At 47.7% G+C, this 25,075-nt stretch overlaps 2 protein-coding genes across 11 annotated transcripts in view; one reads left to right on the top strand and one right to left on the bottom strand.

Moving 5' to 3' along the window:
• Positions 1 to 327: 327 nt before the first annotated feature.
• insm1b (insulinoma-associated 1b) lies at positions 328 to 3,184 on the top strand. Its single transcript, XM_056426605.1, has one exon. It carries the CDS (start codon positions 600 to 602, stop codon positions 2,088 to 2,090), a length of 1,491 nt encoding a protein of 496 aa, XP_056282580.1. The 5' UTR covers positions 328 to 599; the 3' UTR covers positions 2,091 to 3,184.
• A 1,877-nt stretch (positions 3,185 to 5,061) lies between these two features.
• The window catches only part of ralgapa2 (Ral GTPase activating protein catalytic subunit alpha 2), a 96,193-nt gene continuing 76,179 nt past the window's right edge, over positions 5,062 to 25,075 (bottom strand). For 3 of the 10 annotated variants that reach the window (XM_056427341.1, XM_056427338.1, XM_056427339.1), the window contains 2 exons: positions 13,095 to 13,216; positions 5,062 to 7,817 (listed from right to left, as the gene is read on the bottom strand). In XM_056427341.1, the coding sequence (XP_056283316.1) occupies positions 7,666 to 7,817; positions 13,095 to 13,216 (274 nt within the window). In that variant the 3' untranslated portion in view covers positions 5,062 to 7,665. Of the gene's footprint in view, positions 7,818 to 9,823; positions 10,775 to 11,553; positions 11,664 to 13,094; positions 13,217 to 25,075 lie in introns of all 10 variants that reach the window. The other 7 variants (XR_008833283.1, XR_008833280.1, XR_008833284.1 and 4 more) reach the window with 7 other exon arrangements.

The following is a 25,075-nucleotide window of genomic DNA, read 5'->3' on the forward strand; positions in this document are numbered from 1 at the left end:
TCTCTTTGAGCAACATTCACATTCAAATGAATGCAGCGTTGGGTTTGTATTTAACCAAGCTCGCCTCATCCCTGTCTTAATTCTAAATTGTGATGATTGTGGCAGTGACGGACATTTCCTTTTGGCAACTCCGGGGCCCCCAGTGGAGAGCCACAAAGCCGTGGCACGTGTGCATTTGTATAGGAGCCTATCAGACCGTAAAAGGAGGAGGGTCCCGTCGTGTGCCTCTGTCGGGGAGGGGCTGAGCGCACACATTAATGTAATAAACCGCCAGTACATCTGCTAAGCTATCTGCACATCCTCCAACAAAATCCACCAAACCCCGACTTGAGCCCTCCCACAATCCAATCCACTGGGACACAGGTTTCATCTGATTGGTCGGGGATTCTGCAACAGGGGGGGCGAGAACAATAGCATCATTCCGGCATAAAAAGAGTGGAGCTATGCCTTGGAGATGAAAACATTTCAGCAACAGAAGAATCGATATAGCGGGGAGATAAAGTCCCATAAGCTTCTAGAGTTGCCATATTTTTAACAAACCTGGATACTCCAGACTGCGCCCACCTCCCCGAAGTGCCTTTCCGCTGTGACTCGCCAAGATGCCCAAAGGATTCCTGGTAAAAAGAAACAAGAAAACTACACATATTTCTTACAGGAATCGGTCCGATGAAGATGACCTCCAGGAGCGACCCACCCCAGCTGCCTTTCCGAGTTATGTGGACCCCTCACCGCAGATGTTCGTGGCGTCCAGTCCAGACCGCTTCGCAACATCTCCGGATTTCAGAGCAGCTGACGTGCCGGTGCCAAGACTGGAGAACCCGCCGGTACAGTTCGGCAACCCAGAGGCGGTGTGCCAAGCCCTCTACAGCCCCACCCGGCCCACCAGCAAGGAGCACGACAGGGGATATTTTGGGAGAAGTTTCAATCTGGGCTCGCCGATTTCTGCCGAGTCATTCCCGACACCTGCCTCCCTCTCCGGCCTGGACCACCTCCTGTACGCCCCGGTCGACCTGAAAATCGGCACCAGCAACAGCAGCCGCAGCGGCACCACCAGCAGCAGCCTCCCGGCACCGAGCAACCGGGTCGGCACCAAAAGAGCCGCAGTCGACCGCACAGAGCGCAAATCGAAACCCGCCTCCAAGAAACCCAAAGCCATTAGGAAACTCAACTTTGAAGATGAGATGACGACTTCTCCCGTGCTTGGTCTCAAAATCAAAGAGGGGCCGGTGGAGATGAAGCCGAGGTCGCAGTCCGCGGGAAACAAGCCTCTCGGGGAGTTCGTGTGTCAGCTGTGCAAGGAGGCGTACATGGACCCCTTCTCTCTGGCGCAGCACAAGTGCTCCCGCATCGTCCGGGTCGAGTACCGGTGTCCCGAGTGCGACAAGATGTTCAGCTGCCCGGCCAATCTCGCCTCTCATCGCCGCTGGCACAAACCCCGGACCACCAGCGCGCCGGCCCTGCCACCGGCGCAGGGCATCAAACCCGAAATGGCTAAAATGCCCCCGATAGGTGTCAAGTCCGTCACCGACGAAGCCAAAGACACGAGTGACAGAGAAACCCCGAGCCCAGGTGTGTCCGAGTCGGGCTCTGAAGACGGCTTATATGACTGCCAGTACTGCGGGAAGAGGTTCAAGCGACAGGCATACCTAAGAAAACACATCACGGCGCACCAGGCCTTGCAAAAGAAAGTTCTGGAGGAGCACGGGTTTCAAACCGGCGAGCACCCGGCAGAGCAGGCTCCGGTCTTATCCTCTTCCTCCTCATCCTCTTCATCCTCCTCCTCCTCCTCCTCCTCCTCCACTTCCTCAGCATCATCATCATCATCCTCAGAGGAAGCCTCAAACCAAAGCCCTCTCAATCTGAGCCCGGTGGACTGCCTGCTGTGCCCGGTGTGCGGGGAGAGTTTCACCAGCAGGGCCGGCCAGGAGAGACACCTGCGCCTCATGCACTCCTCTCAGATCTACCCGTGCAAATACTGCCCCGCCACTCTGTACAGCTCGCCGGGGCTCACCAGGCACATAAACAAGTGCCACCCCTCGGAGAACAGGCAGGTGATCCTGCTCCAGATGCCGGTGCGCCCCGCCTGCTGAACACAACACTAAACGTGTGCCTTTGATGGAGGGGGAACATACTAATGATCATTTAAAAAAACAAAAAGTGGCTTTGAGGTAAAAAAAATTAAAAAAAGAAAAAGAAAAGAAAAAAGAAGAAGAGTTTGTGATGCTCACTGCCATAACTTTAGGCCAATGAAGGGCAGGGCGGTTTGATGTTTACGTGGTGTTTAATGAGATGTCTTTTCCATGCCAATCAGTGATTGTTGAATGCTTCTCTTTATATTTGAATTACACATATAGGCCTATTTTGAGATCTTCGTTCTCAAATCAGTTTATCAAGAAAAAAAGGAAGAAAAAAAGGAGTACAAAGCGTTTGACTGTTAAAAGGGTATTTTTCTAGGACAGCACACGTGTTCAATGATAGCTTCTAGACCTAAGAAATGTCTTAAAATTCTCAGAAATCCTTTTCTCCATCAAAGCCTTGTGGATTCACTGACTGTGAATCAGAAACAATATCTATCGCTGCAGCTTTACGCGTTTTGTGGACGACAGAAAACTTGTCAACTTTGTATTGGTGGGAAAAAGAGAGTGAAGCATTCCCAGTTTAGTACCACGGATGCCTTTAGCCTCTCCGACATACATACACATCCAAATCCCGCTGTATACCTGCCTTAAAAAAAAAAAAGTCAACATAGACAGTTTTAATTTTGAATGCTGGCACATATTTTATTATGTTAATATTATTATTATTATTATTAAAGAATTGTTGCAATATTTTTCATCATGTTTATTTATTTATTTATTTCTGCTTAATTATTTTTAATGTAACTTATTGTTGTGTTTGTTGTGACTTCTTCTGTGAATCGTTCAGGCAAGTTTACATGTCGTATAGCCAAAATGTTTATTTTGTTCTTAATTCACGAGTCTGATCAGTGTCGTCGTGGGTTGGGTTTTAATCTTCAATCTCCGCAGCTCTTGAAAAAAGAAAGAAAAAAAACCCGTAAAGCTCTTACCTTAGATGCAATCTTTTTTAAGGACAAGTTATTTTTCTTAAATGTTGGCTTTTATAGCGCTTTGATTGTATGTGTATATCGTTGTTGTCTATCAAAATAAAAATATTTTCAAGGACACGTGTCTCATGGGTGGCTTAACTTTTAACGGAGTGAAAACGGACACGACGGAAATTAACTTAATTTCTTAACAGTAATCCCATATTTCTGAGTTTTGTGTTGAAGACATGAACCAGTTGTTTAAATAATACGCGCGTGTTTCCTAGTTTCGAGTGTCCATGATGTGTCTCCTGGAACTGTTTATCTTTAGGAAAGTCCAAGGGGAATTATTTATTATTTTTATATGACATGGCCGATATTAAGATGTCGGAATAAGACATCGGCTTTCCGTGTTCCTATTAATTAAGACCCAAATTAAGACAATTACCGTGCGTAAAACTTTGCGTCGAAGAGCTTTCAAAATTACCTTTAAACTAAAAACAAATGTTTACTCTTCTTTTATGATATAATTTTTAAAAGTATTTTATGGCTTTGGAATCTTCATAATAACTTTTACAAATGTAGTAACATTTGCTGTCTATCACACAATAGTTCACAGGGGGTGAAGGGCAGGTCTCATCCAGAGGAGGTGCGTTGAGTTGACTCCCAAAGGTGCAGGGCTCTTTAACACCCTCACAGTTTGAACACTGTTAGCATGCCACTTCTCGTTTCTCTTAGTACACTCCAAAGTAGTGCGAATCTATTCGTCCTCAACAGGAAGAAGAAGCTTCAGGAGCCCCTTGGACAAACCTCTGCCTTCGGTTTACCGGTCTGATGCCGGTAAATCATCGCTGCAGAGGCTCAATAGACGCCGTTTCGCTGCTGCCACAGAGAAGCACTTAGGGGCTAATCATAAATTCCCTCCTTAATACCATGTCAGGACATGACAGGAGGACAAAGAGGTGGTGGATCACACTCACCTCTGGAGCAGTAAAACATCTGTCTGCTTCGGGGGACTCATGCAGCTCGATTTGTGCTGATTTAGGACCCACGAGGGCTCGGTTGGCTCCATATCTGACCCCCAGCAACTGTAAAGCGTTAAGTCACTTGTAATTTAGAGGCCTCCAAATGTGTCACTTCAGACCTAAGAGACATGCTGTCAGCAAAGTTCACCTCAGAGCATCATCACTGGCTGGAAAAACAGGCTCAATTGTTAAAAGGATTAATAAATAAAAAAATTGTCTGATAATCTCCTGTGTTTCTCTTTTTGTGTGTTATTCCTGCAATAAACCCGTGAAACACCTTGAAAAGCAAGTTTACACTTTTTATTTATTTAAATGAGTGTTACTCCCCCTTAAGGCATCAGTAACAATACATCAAGATGGAGAGATTTCTGAAGTGTGAAAATGGACGACAGGGAGCAGTGTGAAATATTAACCAACACATAATACCAGCGGGTGGAGGACGTCAGCCTCACAGGGGCCGGGACACCCAGACCTGCCGCCCGTGTTGTAAACCACCTCATACGACCGAGGCAGCAGCAGCAGCGCCGGGTGAACATGAGGTAACATTATAAGCTTCTTTCTCGCCCTCTCTCAGTTTTAGGGGCTTCAATTACGGTCAAGTGCTTTTTCTTGCGTCTTTATATGACCCAGGCGAGACAGGGCACCCGTAGGTGCTATAACCATTGCACCTGTACCTCCTGGTGATGTTCCATTATGCTGGCCTCCCCTAAGCAGCGCTGAGCAGCAGGGGAGACAGATGGGAGGAGGGTCAGGTTACTCCTGCTGCTAGTGTGGCGGGGCCAGGGTCAGAAAGCCCATGGTAACAGCACCGTCATAACACACACACACACACACACACACACACACACACACACACACACACACACACACACACACACACACACACACACACACACACACACACACACACACACACACACACACACACACACACAATCTGAGGTTACACAATTAGCTGATGTGTTTTTAGAAGGAAAAACAGGACAAAAGATGTTTAGAATTTAAAATTAATTTAATGAAATGTTTAAATTTCCACATTTCTAATAAAGATAGGACTTCGGTCTTTAAAAACAGTTTGATATGTTGACAAGTAATGATGACATCTTCAAGCTTTTTTCCCCCTCTTTCTCTTATACAAAGATTATATTACAGGCATTAATATATTTATATTCGGAAGGCGCTCAAGCCCTCAAATTTGACACAATGTACAAGGATTTGAGTTGGAAAAAACAAAACACATACTAGGCCTAACGCTAGCTCATTATCTTCACGTATTTAAGACACAATCCTTATCTTGGTCCAATCTAACATCTCCAGCGGCCACCAAAGGGGAGCACAGAGCCCTTCAACACACATCATCTATACAATCTTTAAGATCAGCATCCTGCAAGGTTCCTTCAAGTGGCTTTGGGGGGGGACATAAAAAACAAAACATAGATGTGATCCATGCCTATAAATCTGTACATTTTTCAAAAAACAAAACAAAAAAAGGATCCATCCATCCTCCTTGCTATTTGGATTCCCCATTTTCAGCTCGGGGAATAAACAAACAAAAGGAGGCGACGGGTGAGGGAAGAGAGAAACACGACAGGAGCGCACGGGGGGAAAGTAAGGCATCGTAGTGCAACAGATGGGGATAGTGCTGCAGCTTGGGTGGAGCCCTCAGAGGGTGTGAGTGCACTGTGTGTGTGTGTGTGTGTGTGGGGGGGGGGGGGGGGGTGGGGACACCTGGCTACCATGACAACCCCGAGCGGGCAGGCTGGGGAAGTGAGAGCGTCGGCCTGGTCGTTGCTAGGAGGGCTGTTGGAGTTCAGCTCTGGCATGCCACCTAAACCAAGAGCAGCCGCCCCTCCCTCGGCCCGAGGAGGCGACATGGGGAGAGGATCATGGGAGAGCGGAGGGGGAGGAGCCGGTGCCACTTGATCCATTCACAGATAAAGACGGAGCGGCGCACCACCTGTAATAAAGACTAAATAGAGAAGCCCGCAATTCAAAATCCATCTGCCGTTGTTTTTGTTGAGGGGAAGCACATGACACTGACCTTTAGAAACAGAGGGTGGAAAAAACCCAAAACACTTTGAGTGAACGCGGCTGACGAGGAGACGTGACGCAGGGCGGCCATGGTTCGTCTCAGACGACGAAGAGGAGGAACTAAAATCGGATTATGTGGTGTTGGACAGCATCTTACAGGACAGACATTACACAGGCACTGTGAGACGCTCCTTCTGACTGACTGACACACACACACACACACACACACACACACACACACACACACACACACACACACACACACACACACACACACACACACACACACACACACACACACACACACACACACACACACACACACACACACACACACACACACACACACACACACACACACGTGCATGGAGGTAAGATTCCCCTGAGGCTCTGGCGGTATTTTTCCTCTACACAGCTCAAGAATACACAATAAAAACAAACATGTCATCAGATCGTCTCTCTATGGACATCCAGCAACAGACACAATACAGTTTAAAGCAATTTACATCCAATAACAAAGGAAAACATTCAATGCGAGTGAAATCAATGCCGGCGAGTGCAAAAAGACGTCGGCGGGGAACGTTGGAATGTCGACGTCTTGAGCTTCACGGGAACAGGAACCGATCGCGGAGGAAAGAGACGGGAGGAACTTATTCAATTACCGGACATGAGCTCACGTTAACGACATCAGAGGACGATTACAGACGCAGTCTTTTCTCATTCCAGCAGAGATGCATAAATCAAATCGTGACACAATCCATCGGAATTCATTTAAAAAGGGAAATTAATGTGATAAAAAAAACAAAAACAAATTTCTTCCTCTTCAGCTCAAGCTAGTCATTGATTGTCCGCTCTGGGTTCAAAACAATAAAATGAAAAGAAGCCTCTGGCTGCTCGTATACTGCAGGGCCTCCGTGGCCCCGGAAGCCTGAGTGGTCGTGCAGTGAGTTCTGGTTCTGGGGAGGCCCCCGTGATCAGTGTGTGCTCCTTTCCAGTGTAGCTGACCACGGCCACCGCCCGAAGTGCTTCTCTTGGACACAGGAAGGTGGTGGCAGGTGCAGAAGGAGGTATAAAAGGCAGACACGTCTATAAATGGAGACCAATCTTTAGTGCAGGTTCAGCGAGGTGCCATTTACAGCCGTGTCGTTCAGTGCTTCATCGCATTAAGAGACGGAGGCGTGGAAACAAAGCGGAGCCGTCCTCCGGCGCCTCACTGGAGGAGAACTGTTCCTCTCCAGTGCAGCCGGACGACAACACGGGAATAAAAATGACATTGTTATCACAGGTCGCTTTAAGACTCCTACGTCTGAAGCAGAAACCACCAGGGTGAACATAAATAGTCACACGTCCATCTCGATCGAGCCGTTAAACGCCACGACAAATGGAAATCAATGATTGACACTTAAATTAAAAAAATTGCAATATGCTCCAGTTACATGTGGGGGGACACGAAATAAAAACAAAGGACTCACGGGAAAAAAGACACAACTCTCTCAGCCCCGGCGAAAGGTTAAAGGCTGCACTCTGGGCGGGGGTGGGGGGGGGGGGGAGGAGGGGATGAAGAGCTCAATTGGAGGATTTGCTTATAGCGCTGGCTGATCGGCGGAGTTTTCCGGAAACTCGGTTCTTTGTGGCCCGCGGCATCGTGGGAGAAACCTGGTCGACGGAGTCCGTCGCGGTGCTTCCAGCTTCGGTGCTCGCGCTGCCGGTGAAGGAGCCTGGCAGAGAGACGGAGAGAGAGAGAGAGAGAGGTTAGACGTGGCAGTGGGGTTCATTGGGCTTTGTGTGGTTGCTGCTCATCCCAGCATGCTCGGTCATGCACGTCGCTGCTCCCACAACCAACAGGATTACCCAGTTCACGGGATTTCCACCAACATTCACCAAACCTCCGAGGACTGATCCATCCCTTAAAGTTATTAGAGGAGAGAGGCGGAGGAGAGAATCAGAAGAGGGTTCAGGAACGACATGCCTCTTTCACATGCCGTGAAAAAGCAAAGCGTGTTCAAGAGAAGCGGCGCTTCTTCACCAATGCAGCTTTGCCAGGTGCTTATGATATATACAAATAAATAAACGAGGTGACGGTTGCATCTACGGGGCAAAAATATAAAGTATTCAGTCGTCAGTGTGACCCGAGCGTTGAATGAGAACCAAAAGGCACTCGGCGATGCTGTTGTTGTGGCGCCTCCCCATCGACAACCAGCGGCCTTTTTCAAAAACCTCACGTCCATGATTATGGGATGGCCAACTGCACCGAGCCGGTCGGCGGGCACGAAACGCCGGCGAGGACAATCACAATCACGTATTGGGAACACTGCCCCGACTTCCTCAGTGTGCCCCTCCCCACACACACCCCCCCCCCACCTCGGGCCCCGCGCTCACAGTTTTTAAACAACTTTTTTTCCTGCTCTGTCGAGATGGCATCTGTTTGCCTATTTCCTTTCCTATCCTTTTATTTTCTGCCATTTTTTTCTCCGAGGCATCTCGAGTTGCAGCGGCTAAAAGGAACGGCAGATGGCCGGAGTAACAGACACTCGGCAGCACAGTGGCCACCGGCAGCATCCAGGGCCGCGGCTGGGAGAGGAGGGCTGCGGATGAAACGCCGGGTGCGTGTATTGTGAAGCGATGGGAGGGGGGAGGGGGGGGCGGGGACCCCCAACATGAATTTCTTAAATCTGCATATGAATAAAAAAGAAAAGAAAAGGGTATGGGCTTGGCTAAACATGAGGGCTGGCCAAATCCTGCATTCCCGTATTCTTCTCCTCATTCCTATAAACACTTTGTCCTATGAACTAAACTTTGCGAGACACATGACCGACAGGATGGAGGAAACCACCTATTACGGCTAATATACGCAGACGGCAGTGTGGTCCAGTTATCCACCCACTCAACAGACTTCCCTTTTCGTTTAGCGGCCATTAAAACATGCTGCACTAAACAGTCATCACTCCCACCGAGGCACTTAATGACTGTGGTTACATCAGCTTCTAAACGTCGCTCCTCACTGTATGGCCTTCTGTCGGAATTAATTTTCATAGCAAGTTACTGAGTGGAAATATAACCCAGATCCAGAGGAGCTAATGCATCATTATTATCGTTATAAGAAGCCCGCATTTCCGCTCTTTACTCAGCCCGGTCGGCCTTTCGGCGAGGTTAATTTAAAAACGGAAAGAAGGAGGGAGCGACCGAGAGCGAAGGAAAACAAAAAGGGTCTTTAAACGGCCCCGCGCTCCCATTGGTCGCCTCCGCAGCAGTTCAAACAAGGCTTTAGATGACAAAGACATCTTCCAGTGCGGCAGGTGTTCGTCTCAGAGTCTGCCCCGGGCAAACAGGAACACTCCAACCGGAGGAAATGGGGCGGGGGGAGAAAGGAATGAAAGAAAAGTGTTTGCTGAGGGAAGCGCGCCACATGCAGAAGCGAGGGCCAGAAGTGTAGCCGTATTGTTCATGCTGCTACTTAGTCAGGTGCTAATTGTCGCCACCGTGCATCACTTTCAATTACCAGCCCGGCCTGAACAGTCGGACCCCCCCCCCCCCAAATAAACAGCCTGATTTCTGTGCCCCCTTCTCTTTGTGAGAGCGCTCAGTAAGTAAAGCTTGGTTAGTGCTGAATGACAAAATAGGGGAGGGGTAGAGGGGAGGAAAAAAAGAGTCAGGATGAGTGATCGAGCGAGGGGTAGGTGGGCCGCTGGCCGGAAACAAGCGTCCGCTCTGACTCGGGGCTTACCTTCGCCATTTACAGTATTTGGATCGTTAAGATATTTTTAATCTACAAGGGAAAAACAGAGTAGAGCATCATGTGAGAGAGCAGACACACACACACAGCACACTGCAGCGGGACACAACGCCGCTGGAGAGGACAAGCGGGGGTTTATCAGACGTCGAGGTTAGTCGTCACTGGAGGGGTTGAAAGGTCAGACGAGGTCACCTGATCTGGGAGAGGCGGGAATCATCAAACGCCTTTCACTTTTCCCCCTTCTTTTTAAAAGACACCATTGCGGCCAGAGTGTCTGATGGTACCCGATTGATCTGAATGAATCCCAATGCACATTTCAAAATCAGGTACATTTTGAAATCCAGAGCATGAATGGTGGGCAGTTCACATGGCAACCAACAGGAAGACGTATCGCCGGGGTTACGGGAGGAACAGATGCTCGGGCACCTCGGAGGGACATGGGAGATTTGAAGTAAAAGAAAAAAAGAAAAGAAGCTTTCTCTTCATTTGGAAAAAGGTTTAGAGGACGAAAACACACGACATAAAAACACAAGGATAACAACGGAGCAAAGCAGTGCAGGTGTATCGCCACGAGGGCGGAGCGCCGCCCGCGTGACAGATGGACCGGCTCATGCAGGAAGCCGCGAGGCCGGTGTGAAGTTACAGGGTCAGAGTGAGGTTGCATTCGGGAACATGGCGGACGACGCCGTGGAGGATGCTGAAAAAAGCAAAAAAATGTAAAAGGGATGACGGGAAAGGACCGGGGGTTAAATGCCCTTTCACCGAGGGGCGCGCCACTTAGCAATTAGCATGCAGAGTCCGTACTTGTACGGAGGCGAGTCCTACTTTTCTTTTACAAAAGGCCTAAATGAAGTGCGGCCCCCGGTTATTTGACGGCGTCGGGGTTCAGTGACCTAAATGAATGGTGGATGGATGCCGGTGGGCTGTGGCTGGGCGTCATGCCTAGTGTGGAGGAAGCAGGCAGAGTCTTACAGTCCAGTTTGGCCCAGGGGAACTCCATGTCCCAAACCATCCCCGGCCAACGCCGGCACGCTGTCGTGGAGCATGATGACATGTTAGTGGCAGCAATGGGAGCCAGAGCAGGAGGGACGGACACACAGATGGACACACACACACGCGCACACGCACACAAATCACACACACAGGCGAGGAAAGCACATTTCAGTCGGGTAAGAATGAGAAGCAATGTCGGCCAGCCATTAATGATACATTAAAGCTATACATATATATATATATATATATATACACACATATATATATATACATACATATATATAGATAAATATATATATATATATATATAAATACACAAACACACTTGATGGGACACAAAAGAGAGGGATGATTAACCACAGCGATAAAGAATACTTGAATGCATTATTCATGTGGCCTGAAGTAATAAATACATGCCGATGGTTTTGAAAGAGCAGCCTTTAGCTTATGGACATAGCCGAGAAAAAAACATGAAAACACACACACAACTGTGGAGGCAAGGAGTACCTGTTAAAGTCAAATAAACAATTAGTTGATTGATAGAAAATGTATTTGCAACAATTTTGACAAAAGATAAATTGTGTCATTCTTTAAAGCAAAAATACCAAATGTACTGGTTCTAGTTTAGGCCAATGGAACTTCTATCTTATAGCTTTATATCCACCTGGTGTGTGTGTGGGTGTGTGTGTGTGTGTGTGTGTATTTTCTTAGAAACACATTAGGCTTACATTCTTGATATTTCTGTTTCTTTAACATGAGAGAGAAACTCTCTTCTTCCACACAGACAGTTTTCTCTGTCTGATTCTGTGGGTTCGGACAAATGACCCTCAGGATCAACCTGTCAGTGTTAAACAGGACAGACATCAGCATTAAAGGCAATTTGTGAAAGTGCTCAACAGCATCGTAATAATGGTTAACGTACAAGAAAGGGACTTTCGTTACATGCGGTAAGTGAGTCCTGGATAAAATATGAATGGACACCCCCCACACACACACACACACACACACACACACACAAACAGTAATCCATTTACATACGTAGTTTCCCGAGAAATACAAATTGCTGTTCAGAACGAGTTTCCGCAGCAGCGAGGGCGACACCGCTGCCGTCCAGACTTCATTATGTTACGGCCTCTCACATTAGACAGTGTGAGGCCCATGCTGTGAGACATTATTCTCGGGCCTGGCTACCCTCTCAAACTCATTTCTTTCCGGTTACAAAAGAACCCGTCTACGTCAGCTCGCACGTCTTGCTCTCCCTCTTCGGCCTTCGCCAGTTCTCCACTATATTTCTCTGCATCTCTATGTGTTCCTCTCCGCTCTCCCTTGAAGCTGCGTTGGTTCTGGGTATGAGAGGAGGTGACGAGAGGCCAGTCTGAGGAGATTTCAGGGGCAAACCCTGTGGTCATGTGGCCGACTATTTCTATACAGCCTGAATAGCACACCTGCTGACGGAGAATCACACACTAGAACGTAGAGACGCGTCATTCTCACACGCCGACATACAGGATAGAAGCATCACGCACACATCCAACCACCCTGAAAGCAGAGAGGCACTGGCTGATTGGAAAATGACAAGACATCTATGGTGTGGTATTGTCGAGCGCGGAGCAGAATGTGTGTCGTGATGCAACAGAGTGGAAAAGTGCAATTCCGTATTGATTTCAGTGCTGCTGCCGATCGATCAGAGCCGGGACGAGAAGGAAGAACACGATAAGACACGTTCTCCATTGTGTTCATCACGGCCTGATAAGGCTGCTGTGTTGACATCCGTGAGCTGCTATTTGTCAGTCGGATCCTCTAAGTGTTGGTGAACGAGCTCACACACACACACACACGCACACACACACACACTCTGCGGCTGCCATTTAACAAGGCTGCTTATATTCATAGGAAAGTAATTGCACGGAAAGATGCAGTTTGAAACAAGAAGAGATGAACAAAGTAGCGTGAGTGGGGCTTGAGGAAGTGGAGAAAGCGGAGCGTTTGAAGTCAGTCGGACGGCGTGAAGAGCCGATCGCGTCGTTTGATATTCATCAGTGCGTGTCGGGGGTGGACGAAGAGTGGAGAGAATTAGGAGGGGGGTGGAGGAGGCAAACAGGTGTGTTGTAGAGGAGGTGGAGAGGCTAATACAGGAGAGGAGGCAAGGGGGGCGAAAGAAGGCAGGAGGGGGGGAAGCGACGTCGGGATGGAGAGACGGAATGAGAAAAGCAAAAGGAGTGGAAAGAACGTGAAGATGGACGTAGGCGCAGTGCGGCTCCGTTCTCACCTGTCCCACTCATTGGATAGCCGGGAGAAGGAGAGAAGACCTGTGAGGCAAAGTCTTCAAAGGTCATGACCTCTCTGTGGTTCTGCACAATGGCCTCCAGGTAGAGCGCCCGCTCCTCATAGCTGGTTGGCGGTCGTTAAGGAACAAAACACAATAGCCTGTTGGAGAAGATGAAGGCAGCAAGGTCGAGAGGTATTCTTTGCCTCCTTTGTCATTAAACCCCAAAACTCACAAAATAGTCGAATTTCAGGATGTCATCGACCACACGTCGGCTCATCGTTTCCTGTGTCACACTGCATGCATGTATTGTGAGAGCGAGAGGCAGGGCTCCAACATCAGCACCCTCGCCAGAAGCAGAGCTGAACCAATCAGCCATGCCACACAGCTCCAAATAAGAAAGCGGTCTCCAAAATGATCGTACAAAAAGAACGAACGAATGCATCACGACTGGCGTGATGCTCAAAGCCTCTCCTCTCCCCCTCTCGGCCCTCTAATAGAACCCTGCTGCAGGCGGCATGTCTAGGACCACCCTCCTCGACATGCTGCCTGCCACTTCTCCGTGCCATCAGGGGGAAAATTGGAGCCATTTGAAATTCAGAGTGACAAGCAGTGACTGGAGCCCGGGCAGCCGGCATGGAGGATGGAGGGCCGGATTCGAAATGGGCAAAGCTCAAAATAATAAATAAATAAATAAATGAGCCTGCAATATGGCTGTCGGATGAGAGTGGAAAACATTCTGATGGCCATTATCATATCATTATCATAGATGTATATATCGTGCAAAGTCTGCTGTGGAATGGAGGCAAGTGCTGCATGAAACTACCGGCGGGAAAGAGGTCCGACGGAAATCACTTTTGAGATTGGACAATGAGTCCGATTATTCTCACGCCTGTCTGTTGTGGCCATGTTTCTTTGACAGACGACACACACACACACACCCACACCCCATTACAACTGCCAGGGTGGAGTGGCACTGGGCTGTTTCTGAAGCCAAGGCTGAACCAAGCTGAGCCGAGATAGGCTGGACTGGGCCGAGAGTCTCCGGTCTGGGTTAGATAGATAGGACGAGACAGGGACTGGGCAGGGGGCCTACTGTGGGCACATGCCGCCACAGCAGGGGCCAACAGCCATGACCAATGGCTTTGAGGGAACCGTGGTAAAGCGGGGGTGACGGGCACCTGAGCCGGGAGGCACCAGAGGGTACGATGGCCAAGCTGCTCACAGGGACCGACAGAGCTGGACCGAGGGGCAGACTGAGACAAAGAAGAGGGCAACAGAGGACGATGGGGATTGGGATTGTGGACTTGTAAATGTGTCGTCAAGTTCTGTTGCACCTTTGAACCAGTGTAATATTGTCTTTTTGGAGTCAATGTCTTTAAAACGGCAAAAGACATGAGCAGCATTATTCAACCATGGAAGGTAAAAGTTAAATTAGTGCACAGGAAGAGGAAACAAAAATTGCAGAAAGACTCATGTCAAAAGAATGGGGATGCCTACTGATGCTCACCTTTGGGGCATTTCGCTATAAACACACAAGGATTGGCAGGACAGAAAACCCCCAAATCCCTTAATAAAGCTCATACTTCCTACTTTAAGTAGGAAAAGGGGGGGGGGGGGAGGAGTCAAGGCCAGGATCATTAGTTAGGAGAAGCAGAGCCGCACAGCGTTCAGCGTGGAAGTAAAGACACTTCCCTCTTCAGCTCTGTGTCGTTGCTGCAGTCGTACCAGACATGCAACATCACTGCTTTCCGTCACTTGCTGGAAAAAAGTATTGGACAAAGAGTGGGCATCCCAGTCTCTGCTGCCATGGTAACCTGGGTCACAGCTTTGTGTGGTGGGTCACATCCAGGCTTTTATGGATGACAGACACAGGAAAAGAATGTTTGTAAAAGAACAAAATGTGCCCAGATAAATGATAAGTGGAAGACAAAATAAAGTAGAAGGAAGGACTTAATGTAAAGCAATGGGATAAAAGTTAGAAAGAAGCCGAGCGATGAGAGACAAGGGAGGACGAGGAGAAAGAAGGAGAAGCTTCCGCACAGCGTGGGTCAACAGAGCCATATGGCGGTCCATTATCAGAGATGCAGATGACTGGAGGCCTGTTATTGAGATTCCTAAAGCAAATATTGACTCCAGCTGGAGCAGGCGCTCTCTCCGACTCTGACACACGCCTCTCCTCCACCACTTCCTTCCGCTGCCCCCTCCATCCAAGTTAGACGAATGGATTATGGTGGGTGACGGGAGGAAAAAAGAAGAAGAAAAAAAAAAACTTCAACGAATAAAATGAAGGTAGATGGAATGATCAAGAGCTGAGAGATAACATAGGACCGGCTGCTAGGGAGAAAGAATGGCGGCGAGGGAGGGAGATCAATAAAAGGTATTTTGGAGATGAGTGAAAGCGAGAGCCATAATCAGCTCACTTAAGTAAATGTACGATGCTATCTGTGGGGAAAAAATTGCCGCACAGAAATCAGACCTGATGCACAGTGAGGGGTAATCTTTCCTCCTCTCTCTCTCGCGCTCCCTCTCCTTTCTGCTCGTCTCTCATTACTAAACCACGGGCACAGCTTGTTCCCCTGCCTTTGCACAGATGCGGCTGCCTCCATGCAGTAACTTAATCAACGGACACTTCCAGAACAGAGATGCAAAGACCACGTCCATGTCATGGACACCAAACCCGCTGACACAGGCCTGTTGTTCAGGGGGAGAGCAACAACATTCTCTGGAAACGAGGATCACAAAATACTAAATTGTGTGCTTTATGAAAATGGTAAACGTTGTGAGAGCCTTTTCTTCAATTCAAAGCTCCTCTATATAATGTGCTTTAAATTATTCTCAAAACCCTAGGGATGGACTTCAACCCAAGTCACCCGTGACATAACTGTCATCTACAGCTGAACCGGGCAAGCAAGACACGCCGGTGTGTGGGAGGAAAGTGTGTTGCGCCACTTTAGGAATTTCCAAGGAACCCCTTCGCTCCAAGCCGCTGCATTCCTATTAGGCAGAAGAGAAGGAGACCGATGCCAATGGAGCGGGGCGAACGTTGGGATGGTCAAAAAAAAATTCCAATGTGAAACAACCTCAGTTAGTGGAGTGATGTCTCAAGACATGGAGGCTGTGGTTGGAGCATGGTGCGGATGAGGAGGGAGTATTTGGTTGAAAGCACTAATTCAGTCCATTAGTGACCACATTCACAATAATGTGTTTTATTGGATAATGGTCCTTAATCACCCGGTCCCCTGATTGCCCTCTCTTCCTCGGAGACAAAGCCAGTGACTCATGGTTGGCATGTCATGTTTGAGTGTGGACAAACGCAGAGGTCAATTATGCCCAAACACACTCAGTGGAGCTCCCATGCAAAAGAACACAAATTATCTTCTGTTGCTGAAAAACACCACAAGAGACAGATTCCCACAACATGAAACCTGTAAAGGCATATATGTATGTGTGCGTGTGTGTGTGTGGGGGTTAGCCAACGTGTACATGCATATGTATCTGTGGGTGTGTGCACGTACGTATGTATACATATGCATGTGTGTCTTCCAGATGGCAGGGGGGTTGCTCTGGGGGAATGGTGGGGGTCGAGCATCTTTGTGGATCAAAGCCAAGGTCAGGGCAGCTGCAGTGGCCCATGTTCAAGGTGAATGGAGGCCTCAGATGGCTCTTCATTAGCAGGCTGCTCCATCCCTGCTGGACCAACCGCCACCGACCCTCATCATCATCATCTCGCTTCCCTTTTTCTATCTCCGTCCACAGGGACCGGGCCTGAAAAATGCCTGTCCACCAGGATCAATTTTGTGCAGAGTGTCCCCCCCCCCCCCAGCGCATGCGGACACATGCTCACACATAGGCGTGTGTGCATAAGTTGGCCCAACACACACCACCCACACTTCCCCGAAAGGGCCGATGTTGACCTCTGAACTGGTGTCTCTCTGGAGATCATCCTGACCATCCAGCCACTGTCTTTGTGCTCCTCCGTCCCCCTGCTGACAAAACACACACACACACACACACACACACACACACACACACACACACTGTGTGTGTATCCTTGAGAAACAAACGTGCAAATGTATTTAGTTTCCCATTAAACATTAGGTGTATTAAACCCGCATCGTGATTTGTGCTGGAGCGATGCAACACGTCTTATTGCATAACTGACGATCATCAAACATTATGAACCATTAGCGCTCATCTTTATTGCATCCCACATGTGCTCATAACTGGGCGTGAATACCTAATTTACCAATGTTTGCTATTAGTCTACAACATCCCATGAAACAGTATAGATTCCCCCCGTGTTCAGTTACAATGACACACACCTGTAGGCAAAAGAGTAAACACCAAGCCATAAAATCTAAAGAGCTCCATAGACCTATGAGACAGAATTTGCCTTAAATACTACAAGTGCATTAATTTGAAAACTGAAGGCACCACAAGAGCCAAGTACGGACTATCTTTGTGAACTGTAATATGTTTTGAACCATCCCAGATTCTTTCTGGGAGGCACCATATGGCCAATCTCAGGAAAAGTCACAGAGGTCTTGGTCAGGAAACAATGAACCCAATGACCACCGGGTGACGGCCCATCTGGAGTTTGGCAAATGGAAGTTCAGAGGTTCTGAGAGCGGGATGGGACAACACATTATTTAATCTGAATGCCAAGTTAACACCAGTGCTATATCTGATGAAAACCATAGAGGGAATATCATCCCCATAGTGCATTGCAATGGTTGCACCATCTTGCTGTAGGGATGTCTGTCAGCAGCAGGGACTCAAGAGACGGGTGAAGACTAGAATGGGTTCAGCTCATGTGTCTGCCAAAATCACAGAACAAAAAACACTTCTTTTGTGCTTTGTTTGTACAAAACAACAAACGGAGTGTTTTTGTTTTTATTCTTTACTCTCATTTTCCAGTAAATGTACGACTGAACAGAATGAACAAGGCAGACTGGTAGAGACTCACATCGTTATAAAGTCGGTTGATTAGGGCAGAGGGTGCCGGTCTAGATTAGGCAATAGAGCATAAGAAAGGGTCTTAAGATGCACCAGACTGACTTGTCACTTCTTAAGCTCCATTACTATCCACTTCTAAGTCAGATGACGGGTGCAGCAGGGTGCCTGACCCCTTTTGTCAAAGATGCCCTTATCATGTTGAGTGATGAGGCTAAAATCTCTTTGCTTGATGAGGAAGGTTTTATCACCAGGTCAAGTCAATTGTATTCATATAACCCCGATCACAAAGCACACATTTTTCCTCCCTCTATCCAGAGAACCCAATTTAAGTAGGAAAGATTCCCACTAAAAAAAACCTAGGAGAGAAAAATGGAAAAAGTCTGAGTAAGAGCGACAGCAGACAAAGATGTAAAAGATCGATAAGCAGCAGGACAAATATGGACTATAAGTACTATACGTAAAGTAGAGTCCACTACTGCTGGAGGGATGATGGTAACATGATAACAGGTACAAGAACCAAAGAATACGCAACTAACTGAAGTGTATATAAAGGTCTCAGGAGACAACCAACCAGAGGACAGAGCCCGGAGGTACTCCATATTTCACATTAGCACATTTTCATAAAGGAACCGCACTGTGTTGAGCCAAGGCCAGAGACACCCAATGCATTCTCCAAGTGTCTACAAATATCAATGGTGTCAAAAGTTTCCCTGAGATCCAGTAATAGATGTGCAAGGTGGAATCTGAGTCCATAGTAAGCAAAAAGATCACTCACCACTTTGGTAAGTGCAGTTTTGGTGAAGTGGTAGGGCCTGAAAGAAGATTGGAAATGGTTAAATAAAAAAGACGACTGAAATATCTGCACGAAGGTTGGTCTTTCGAGCACTTTTGAAGAGAATGGAATCCTGGAGAGCGGGCAATATTTATTCAGAGACTCTGAATCTTTGAGTGTATTTGTTTTAAGCAGTCTGGAAGCTAGTTGGGGCAGTGCCATTCGTTAATGACACACTAACAATATTCAGCACACGCTGACTGTGCGAGAAGGCTGATTAAAAGACAAACAAAGGTTTTTAAATCCAAAACAAAAGAACTCGATCCCTATAATAAAAGCTAAAAGTTTGCCATGCACGGGGAGGAAACACTCCTACGCCTCTCTGGCCTCCACGGCCGCAGCCAAGGTTAATCCGGTTGGTAAAAAGGCCTCTTGTAGTGAAGAGGGGCAGTTTAGAGATGAGGTGGAGGGCGCCTCTAGGTGCTCGACCCCCCCTCCTCTCTTAGCCCCACATCTGCCCATTAACCTGGGCCAATCAGCTTGACCTTGGTGAGGAGAAGAGCTCGGGAGTAGCTCACATCGCCATTGACTCCCAGCAGTCACATAATTGGCCTGTTGAGAGGAAGGGATGGGGAGGTGGAGAGGTGTGTGTGTGTGGGGGGGGGCAGCAGGGTAAAAAAGCCAATGTAGTCATTATATTTCGTTGAAAGGCACAGGTCCTCACGTCATAGCAGTACATCACACACATACTGTCCATCAATACAAATATATTGAGGTGTTAAGTCTCGTGCTCAGGTGGTGAACGAGAGAGGGAAAAGTGTCAGATTTTAAAAATGATTGGTGGCAGAAATCAGGCTCGGCGCACCTTTAAATGACTCGCATACAGACTTCTGTTGCCAGTCATTACACTGAAACCATATGAGGTCATGAAAGCAGACAGGTGTCACATGAATATGTCTAAATCAACAGGGGAATCATGCGGCATTGTTATGGAGAAATGGATCGGACTGCATATGGATTATCCGTTGCTCATTATGGGAAGGGGGATAAGAGGCAGAAAAATGGCAGAGTGGCTGGGAAATGTAAAGAGGGGATACACAGGGAAAAAAATAGGCAGAGACACTAAAACATGGGATGGAACTATGGCGAAAGACGGCAGAGACAGAGAGACGTGAGTGGGGAAGATGGAAAAGAGGAAAGGGAAGAAAGAGGGATGAAGCCGAGCAGGTGTTGATTGGAGAGAGGCCAGGCGGTGAGTGCCAGCGGTACCTGTTGTCACAGCGAGGGCTGAGGTGTGAAGCTCGTCTCAGCAGAGGCCCTCAGAGGTGTGAGGTGATTATGGGGAGACGGGGAGGAAGACAGAGACATTTAGACGGAGAGACGCGGGGAGAGAGAAAGATAGGCACAGAGAGAGTGAATGTGGCAATAAAGCTGGCTGCAGGAATAATGGCATAGTGGGAAGGAACAACAGATTGAGATGGAGAAAGTGAGAGCGTGTATGACAGGAACTAGCCAGTAGGGTGATTTTATAGGGTGCATGTGTGTCCCAATCCCATCTTATATGGCAGCTACTCAAACCTTGGTGTCTCATTTAACAACTTCTGCTGTAGACACAGCAGCAGGAGAGAACATGTTGGAAAGTGTCACAGATGCATTATGATGAGTGGAGGTGTTTGCGTGCCCATTTTCTAGGTGTGCATAGACGTACAGGAGATCAGATGCTCTAGAGAAATAGCCGGCTGGAGAAGAGTTTTAACAAGTGGCCTAATTAGGAGCCGGTCTAGGAAACCGGATCTCAGAGCCCCGACCGAGCCGGGTCAACCAGTAAGCCCAGGTTAATGACGCCTCCTGGGGGGTGAGTTTCCCCACAGCAAGAGCTTTCTAAGCCCTAACCTCCACACCTCTCTACCACCCATCTCGCATTCGGACAGCGGGACGGGGAGTTATGGCCGTGACATCGCTCCTAACCTGTGACATCATCACTGCCCATCAGTGATCGCACACAGGTTTGCCACTGCGGCAGACACAATCTGATGTCTGCTAGCTGGCAGGAGCAGGTTATTTACGAGCTGACTGGAGGAAGTAGTCACCCTTTTTCTCAAGTCTCTGGAAGCCCACCATTCCTCCGGGGGACACTAAAAATCGATTTCTGCCCGGTAACAAATCATAAGAACAGCACCTTCACCAAAGTCAATGCTGACCCCTAAACTATGTTAGGACAGATTGTTGGGGGTTCACGGAACATACATGATAAAGCAACAAGTCATCCTCACACCACGGAGAAACACGATAGTCGCAAGATACCTGGTGACATCATAGTTTGTTGTCGCGTGATTTGTTCAACACAACATGACTGCCATCAAAGCCTTCTGGGCTTGTGTATTCAGATGAGCCAAGTCTGTAACCAATCTCCTTTTCAAAGGACTCTGGTCTCCATTGATGAGTCATAACACAGCAGCCTTAGATGTGAAACACAATGGATCGACATGATTAATCAAACACAGGCCCATTACAGCCAGACAGTCACACAGGCCCCCACCGTGCATTAACAGAAAGTCATAATAAGATGAGCAAAGGCTCATAGGGATGAAGATTAACAGATACAGTTCTGTAACCGGCTGGGTGAGAGTTCTCTCTGAAGGTCTCCTTTGTCAGTGACGATGGCCAGTGACATGAATGCCTCAGCCTTCTGGAAACATTATTAGGTCAGGACAAAGGTGTGCATCTTATGAGTTATCCGAGGTGAATATGCGTCCTATTTTCTTCCTCCAGTTCCTGATATTTGAATTGTTTGGAATCAAGACAACAGCATCTATCTGATCTCAATTTGAACTTTTAATAAAAAAAAGTCAAAGACGAAACCGGGGAGGACACACTCGACCGAGACTTCGCTTGAAAACCATCAGATTACTGATGAGGCATTTCACCTCTCCTTTCTTCAACTTTCTGTCAATTTAAAAGAGGGATAATCATCAGCAGGCTACAGACTCGAACCCTGTTCCCACCTCGAAGCACGGCAGCAATCAAAGTGTAACCCTGATGTTCTATAATCTATTTGACACATCGAGAAAACCACTCTGACACTTGATATGGAGTGGGCCAACTCCGGGTCATGCCAAATGGCTCTGATTCTAACCCTATGGTAACGCTGTTCAGACAAGCACTGCTGAAATATTAAAACTAAATGAACAGAGGCTTATGCAATTTTAATGATGCTTGTGGCATGTGCGTCAGAATAACTGCGATGCCTGAACGTCGAGCACCTCGGTCTGCTTCCCCGCCAAGGCGTGCGGCATGGGAAGTCTCGTTCCTCCATTGCCCCCTCCGTGAAAGGTTCATCGGGCCAATTAGGCTGCTTGGCCTCATGCAAAATGCCCGGCATTTAGCGAGAATGATAATGATTAGCGCTGGGTTGCATGTGATCCCGGCCTTGGTGAATGCACAGGGCAGAGAGCGTTAGTTACTGGGGACGAGAGTGAATCCATTTGGCCTCACCTTTGCATTTTGGACATATTTCAATCAATTCTGTTGTGATTACCTTAAAATAAGATATGAAGACACCAGCCGGGCAAGGCTGCTGATACCGTCTTGTCAAAATGATGATGATAATGATGGATGAATATGTTGTTGTTGAGGATGAGATATATGATTTAAGAAATTATGTTTTGTGACTTTCTGTACGATGAGCATTGAACATAAGTCTCCAATAGTTACCGTCGATAATCTGTCCATATATTTGGGTTTCCTCTCCAATTGAGTCGTTGAGTATGTCGAAAATGAATGGGCTGGGTGACAGCCAGGAAAAGGGGCCCGGCATTCTACCTGCTGTAATTGTAATGGATGAGGACGACCGCAAAGGGGATGTATACATGTATACACACATAAGCATGCACAGAGAGAGAAACTCACACACAATACCTTGGGCAAAAAGAAAAATGGACTTCTGTGTTGGCAACAGCTTTTTCCTAATCCTCGCCCCTGGGCTATATTGTGCAGTCAAGCAGGCTATTACATGGCAACAATTAGGGGGGCTGGAGCCCAACACCTGGTCGTCTCCTATTCTGGCCCTTCAGTGGCAGCTGACTGTACAGTCTCACAGCCAGGTGGCCCTCCTTCAATGACATTAGCTAGTCACTCCAGGGTTAATCAGGAGCCTGCCATCATCCAGTGGGCACGCATGGAGCCCAATTCAGACAGGGAGCTTTTATAAGGGGAGGGAAAGGGATGATGGAGACAATGTTGTTATAAAAACTTGTTCAACTGAAGATCTCAGAGAGCCCAGATAATCAAAATGAACCTGGGGGAGGGGTTGGAGCCTCTTGGATACGAGGCCTAAGTTCAGCGCACTGCCTTGATTGGCTCAAGCGGAGCACATCAACTGTGCATCCTGCAGATTATAATGGACCTTTTCATGGGTGGACAAAAACAGATGGAGGAGCGGGAAGTGCTATACGTCCATGCAGACGGGTGATGGTGTGTGGGGGGGGGGGGGGAGGAGGAGAAGGGGGGCGGGAGAGAGAGAGAAAATGGATTTCGTCAAAGTCGGCAGATACAAAAACAAGTGGGTGTAGCTAGAGCTGCCCCGGCTAGATCTGCCTGCACAAAGCCCCATTCCGAAGCCCCCTGGCTCAGAGATCTGAGGGTAAATAACACTCATTAGAATAACAAAAGCTATAGATTTGTACCCAAATCAGCCAGAGTCTCATCAATAGTAATTAGAGGCTATACATAACTAATGAAGATGTGTACACTACATTAAACAAAAGGTGCTAAGAGCTGTTGTGCATCTAAACATAGAGTGTTGGATAAGTGGATATCTGCATCACAAAGCTTTTATAACATGTTATTAACATTAGAATCATACGTAGAAGCAATCTTTATTGTAATGTAACTGTATGACAAAGATGCATTTAGTTGTGAGGATAATAATCAGAATGTGTTGTGCCTGGAACCAACGATACTTTCTCTTTGTTCGACATCGACCCGATATTATTACAGCCTGTTGCAGTGGGGCGACACAGGAAGATTTGGCCGATATTTCTCAGTGCTTCTCTCTCAGCCACATCCACCACTTGACAATGAAACACAGACTACCAGTATTAACACATCAAAGGCTGCTTCCTGTAAGAAGAGGCAGACAATGCACAGCGATGCATACTTCAATGTTTTGTTTCTGTTATTGCTTTGTTTGCCATGCCTTGTCTGTCAATGCCGAAAATACCATTTCGTGCAAAAATGCAAATGCTGCGAGGCACAAGGACATCCTCGAAAAGAGAACAATGGCCACAGGCCAGCAGAGGAGCAGACACTGCCTTTGAACCATTTAAAGAGGCATTAATGCAACTTATAAATAATCAACTAATTCCTCCTTAAAAACAGCCAATTAAGTCGGTGTCATTAAAAGCAGCACCGCCCGTGCAAACCGAAAAGAGCAGTCCAAGTCTTCCAATCAAAAAATGAGAAGAAATGAAAATGTAGCGGCCATTTCGGGACAAAGAAACCCAATAATGTCACAAGGTGTCTTTACAGGAGTCCCAAAAAAAACCCAGGGCCAAATCAGAGAGCAAGAGATTCCAGCGTAGAACGGTGAGTGACATTTCCCTGACATTTCCCAGCAGCATTCAATACGGCGCTGTCTGAAGATGCCATCAGAAATGTCTATGGATGTGCTTGCATGTGACACCGGCGTTAAGGGATGCGGCTTCTTTCAGGGGACGCCGCAGCTCTGGGGCCGGTGATGAGTTAGCCTGGATCCTGGGAGATTGAATGGTAATCACTGGGGCACAGATAATGGATGATTGAAGGCTCTTTCTACGCCGCTGTTGGATTTCAATATCAGAGAGGCCCTAGAATTGGGATTCTTATCAGGGGCGGTGTGTCAAACAAAGGAGAGCCGAGCGTGAAATATGGGGTCCAACTCAGGCACACGACCATGGCGATTAGCACGAGGATAAAAAAGGCCGCACAAACAAAAGAGAGCAGCTTTAGCTGGACAAAGGGCTGTCCACTGCCTTGTAACAAGAGACACGGAAGGAAGAGGGGACATAAAGGAAGGGAGAGAGCACTTGGTAGAAAAGGAGGAGAGGACAAGAGTTGTGCCGAGACGGCTGAAAGATGAAGAGTGACACACACGACTGTTAAAGAGTGTTCCAGCTTCTGAAGAGGAATAATGGACCAGTGGGGACCAAATGCACGACACATCGCCTCAAAGCCATTCATACACACCCAAACAAACAAACAAACAAACAAACAA

Source organism: Pseudoliparis swirei, chromosome 11 (genome assembly GCF_029220125.1).
Source record: "Pseudoliparis swirei isolate HS2019 ecotype Mariana Trench chromosome 11, NWPU_hadal_v1, whole genome shotgun sequence".
Lineage (NCBI taxonomy): Eukaryota > Metazoa > Chordata > Actinopteri > Perciformes > Liparidae > Pseudoliparis > Pseudoliparis swirei.

Excerpts from the sequence above, each read along its gene's own strand:
- insm1b (XM_056426605.1), top strand. The coding sequence starts at position 600 with ATGCCCAAAGGATTCCTGGTAAAAAGAAACAAGAAAACTACACATATT.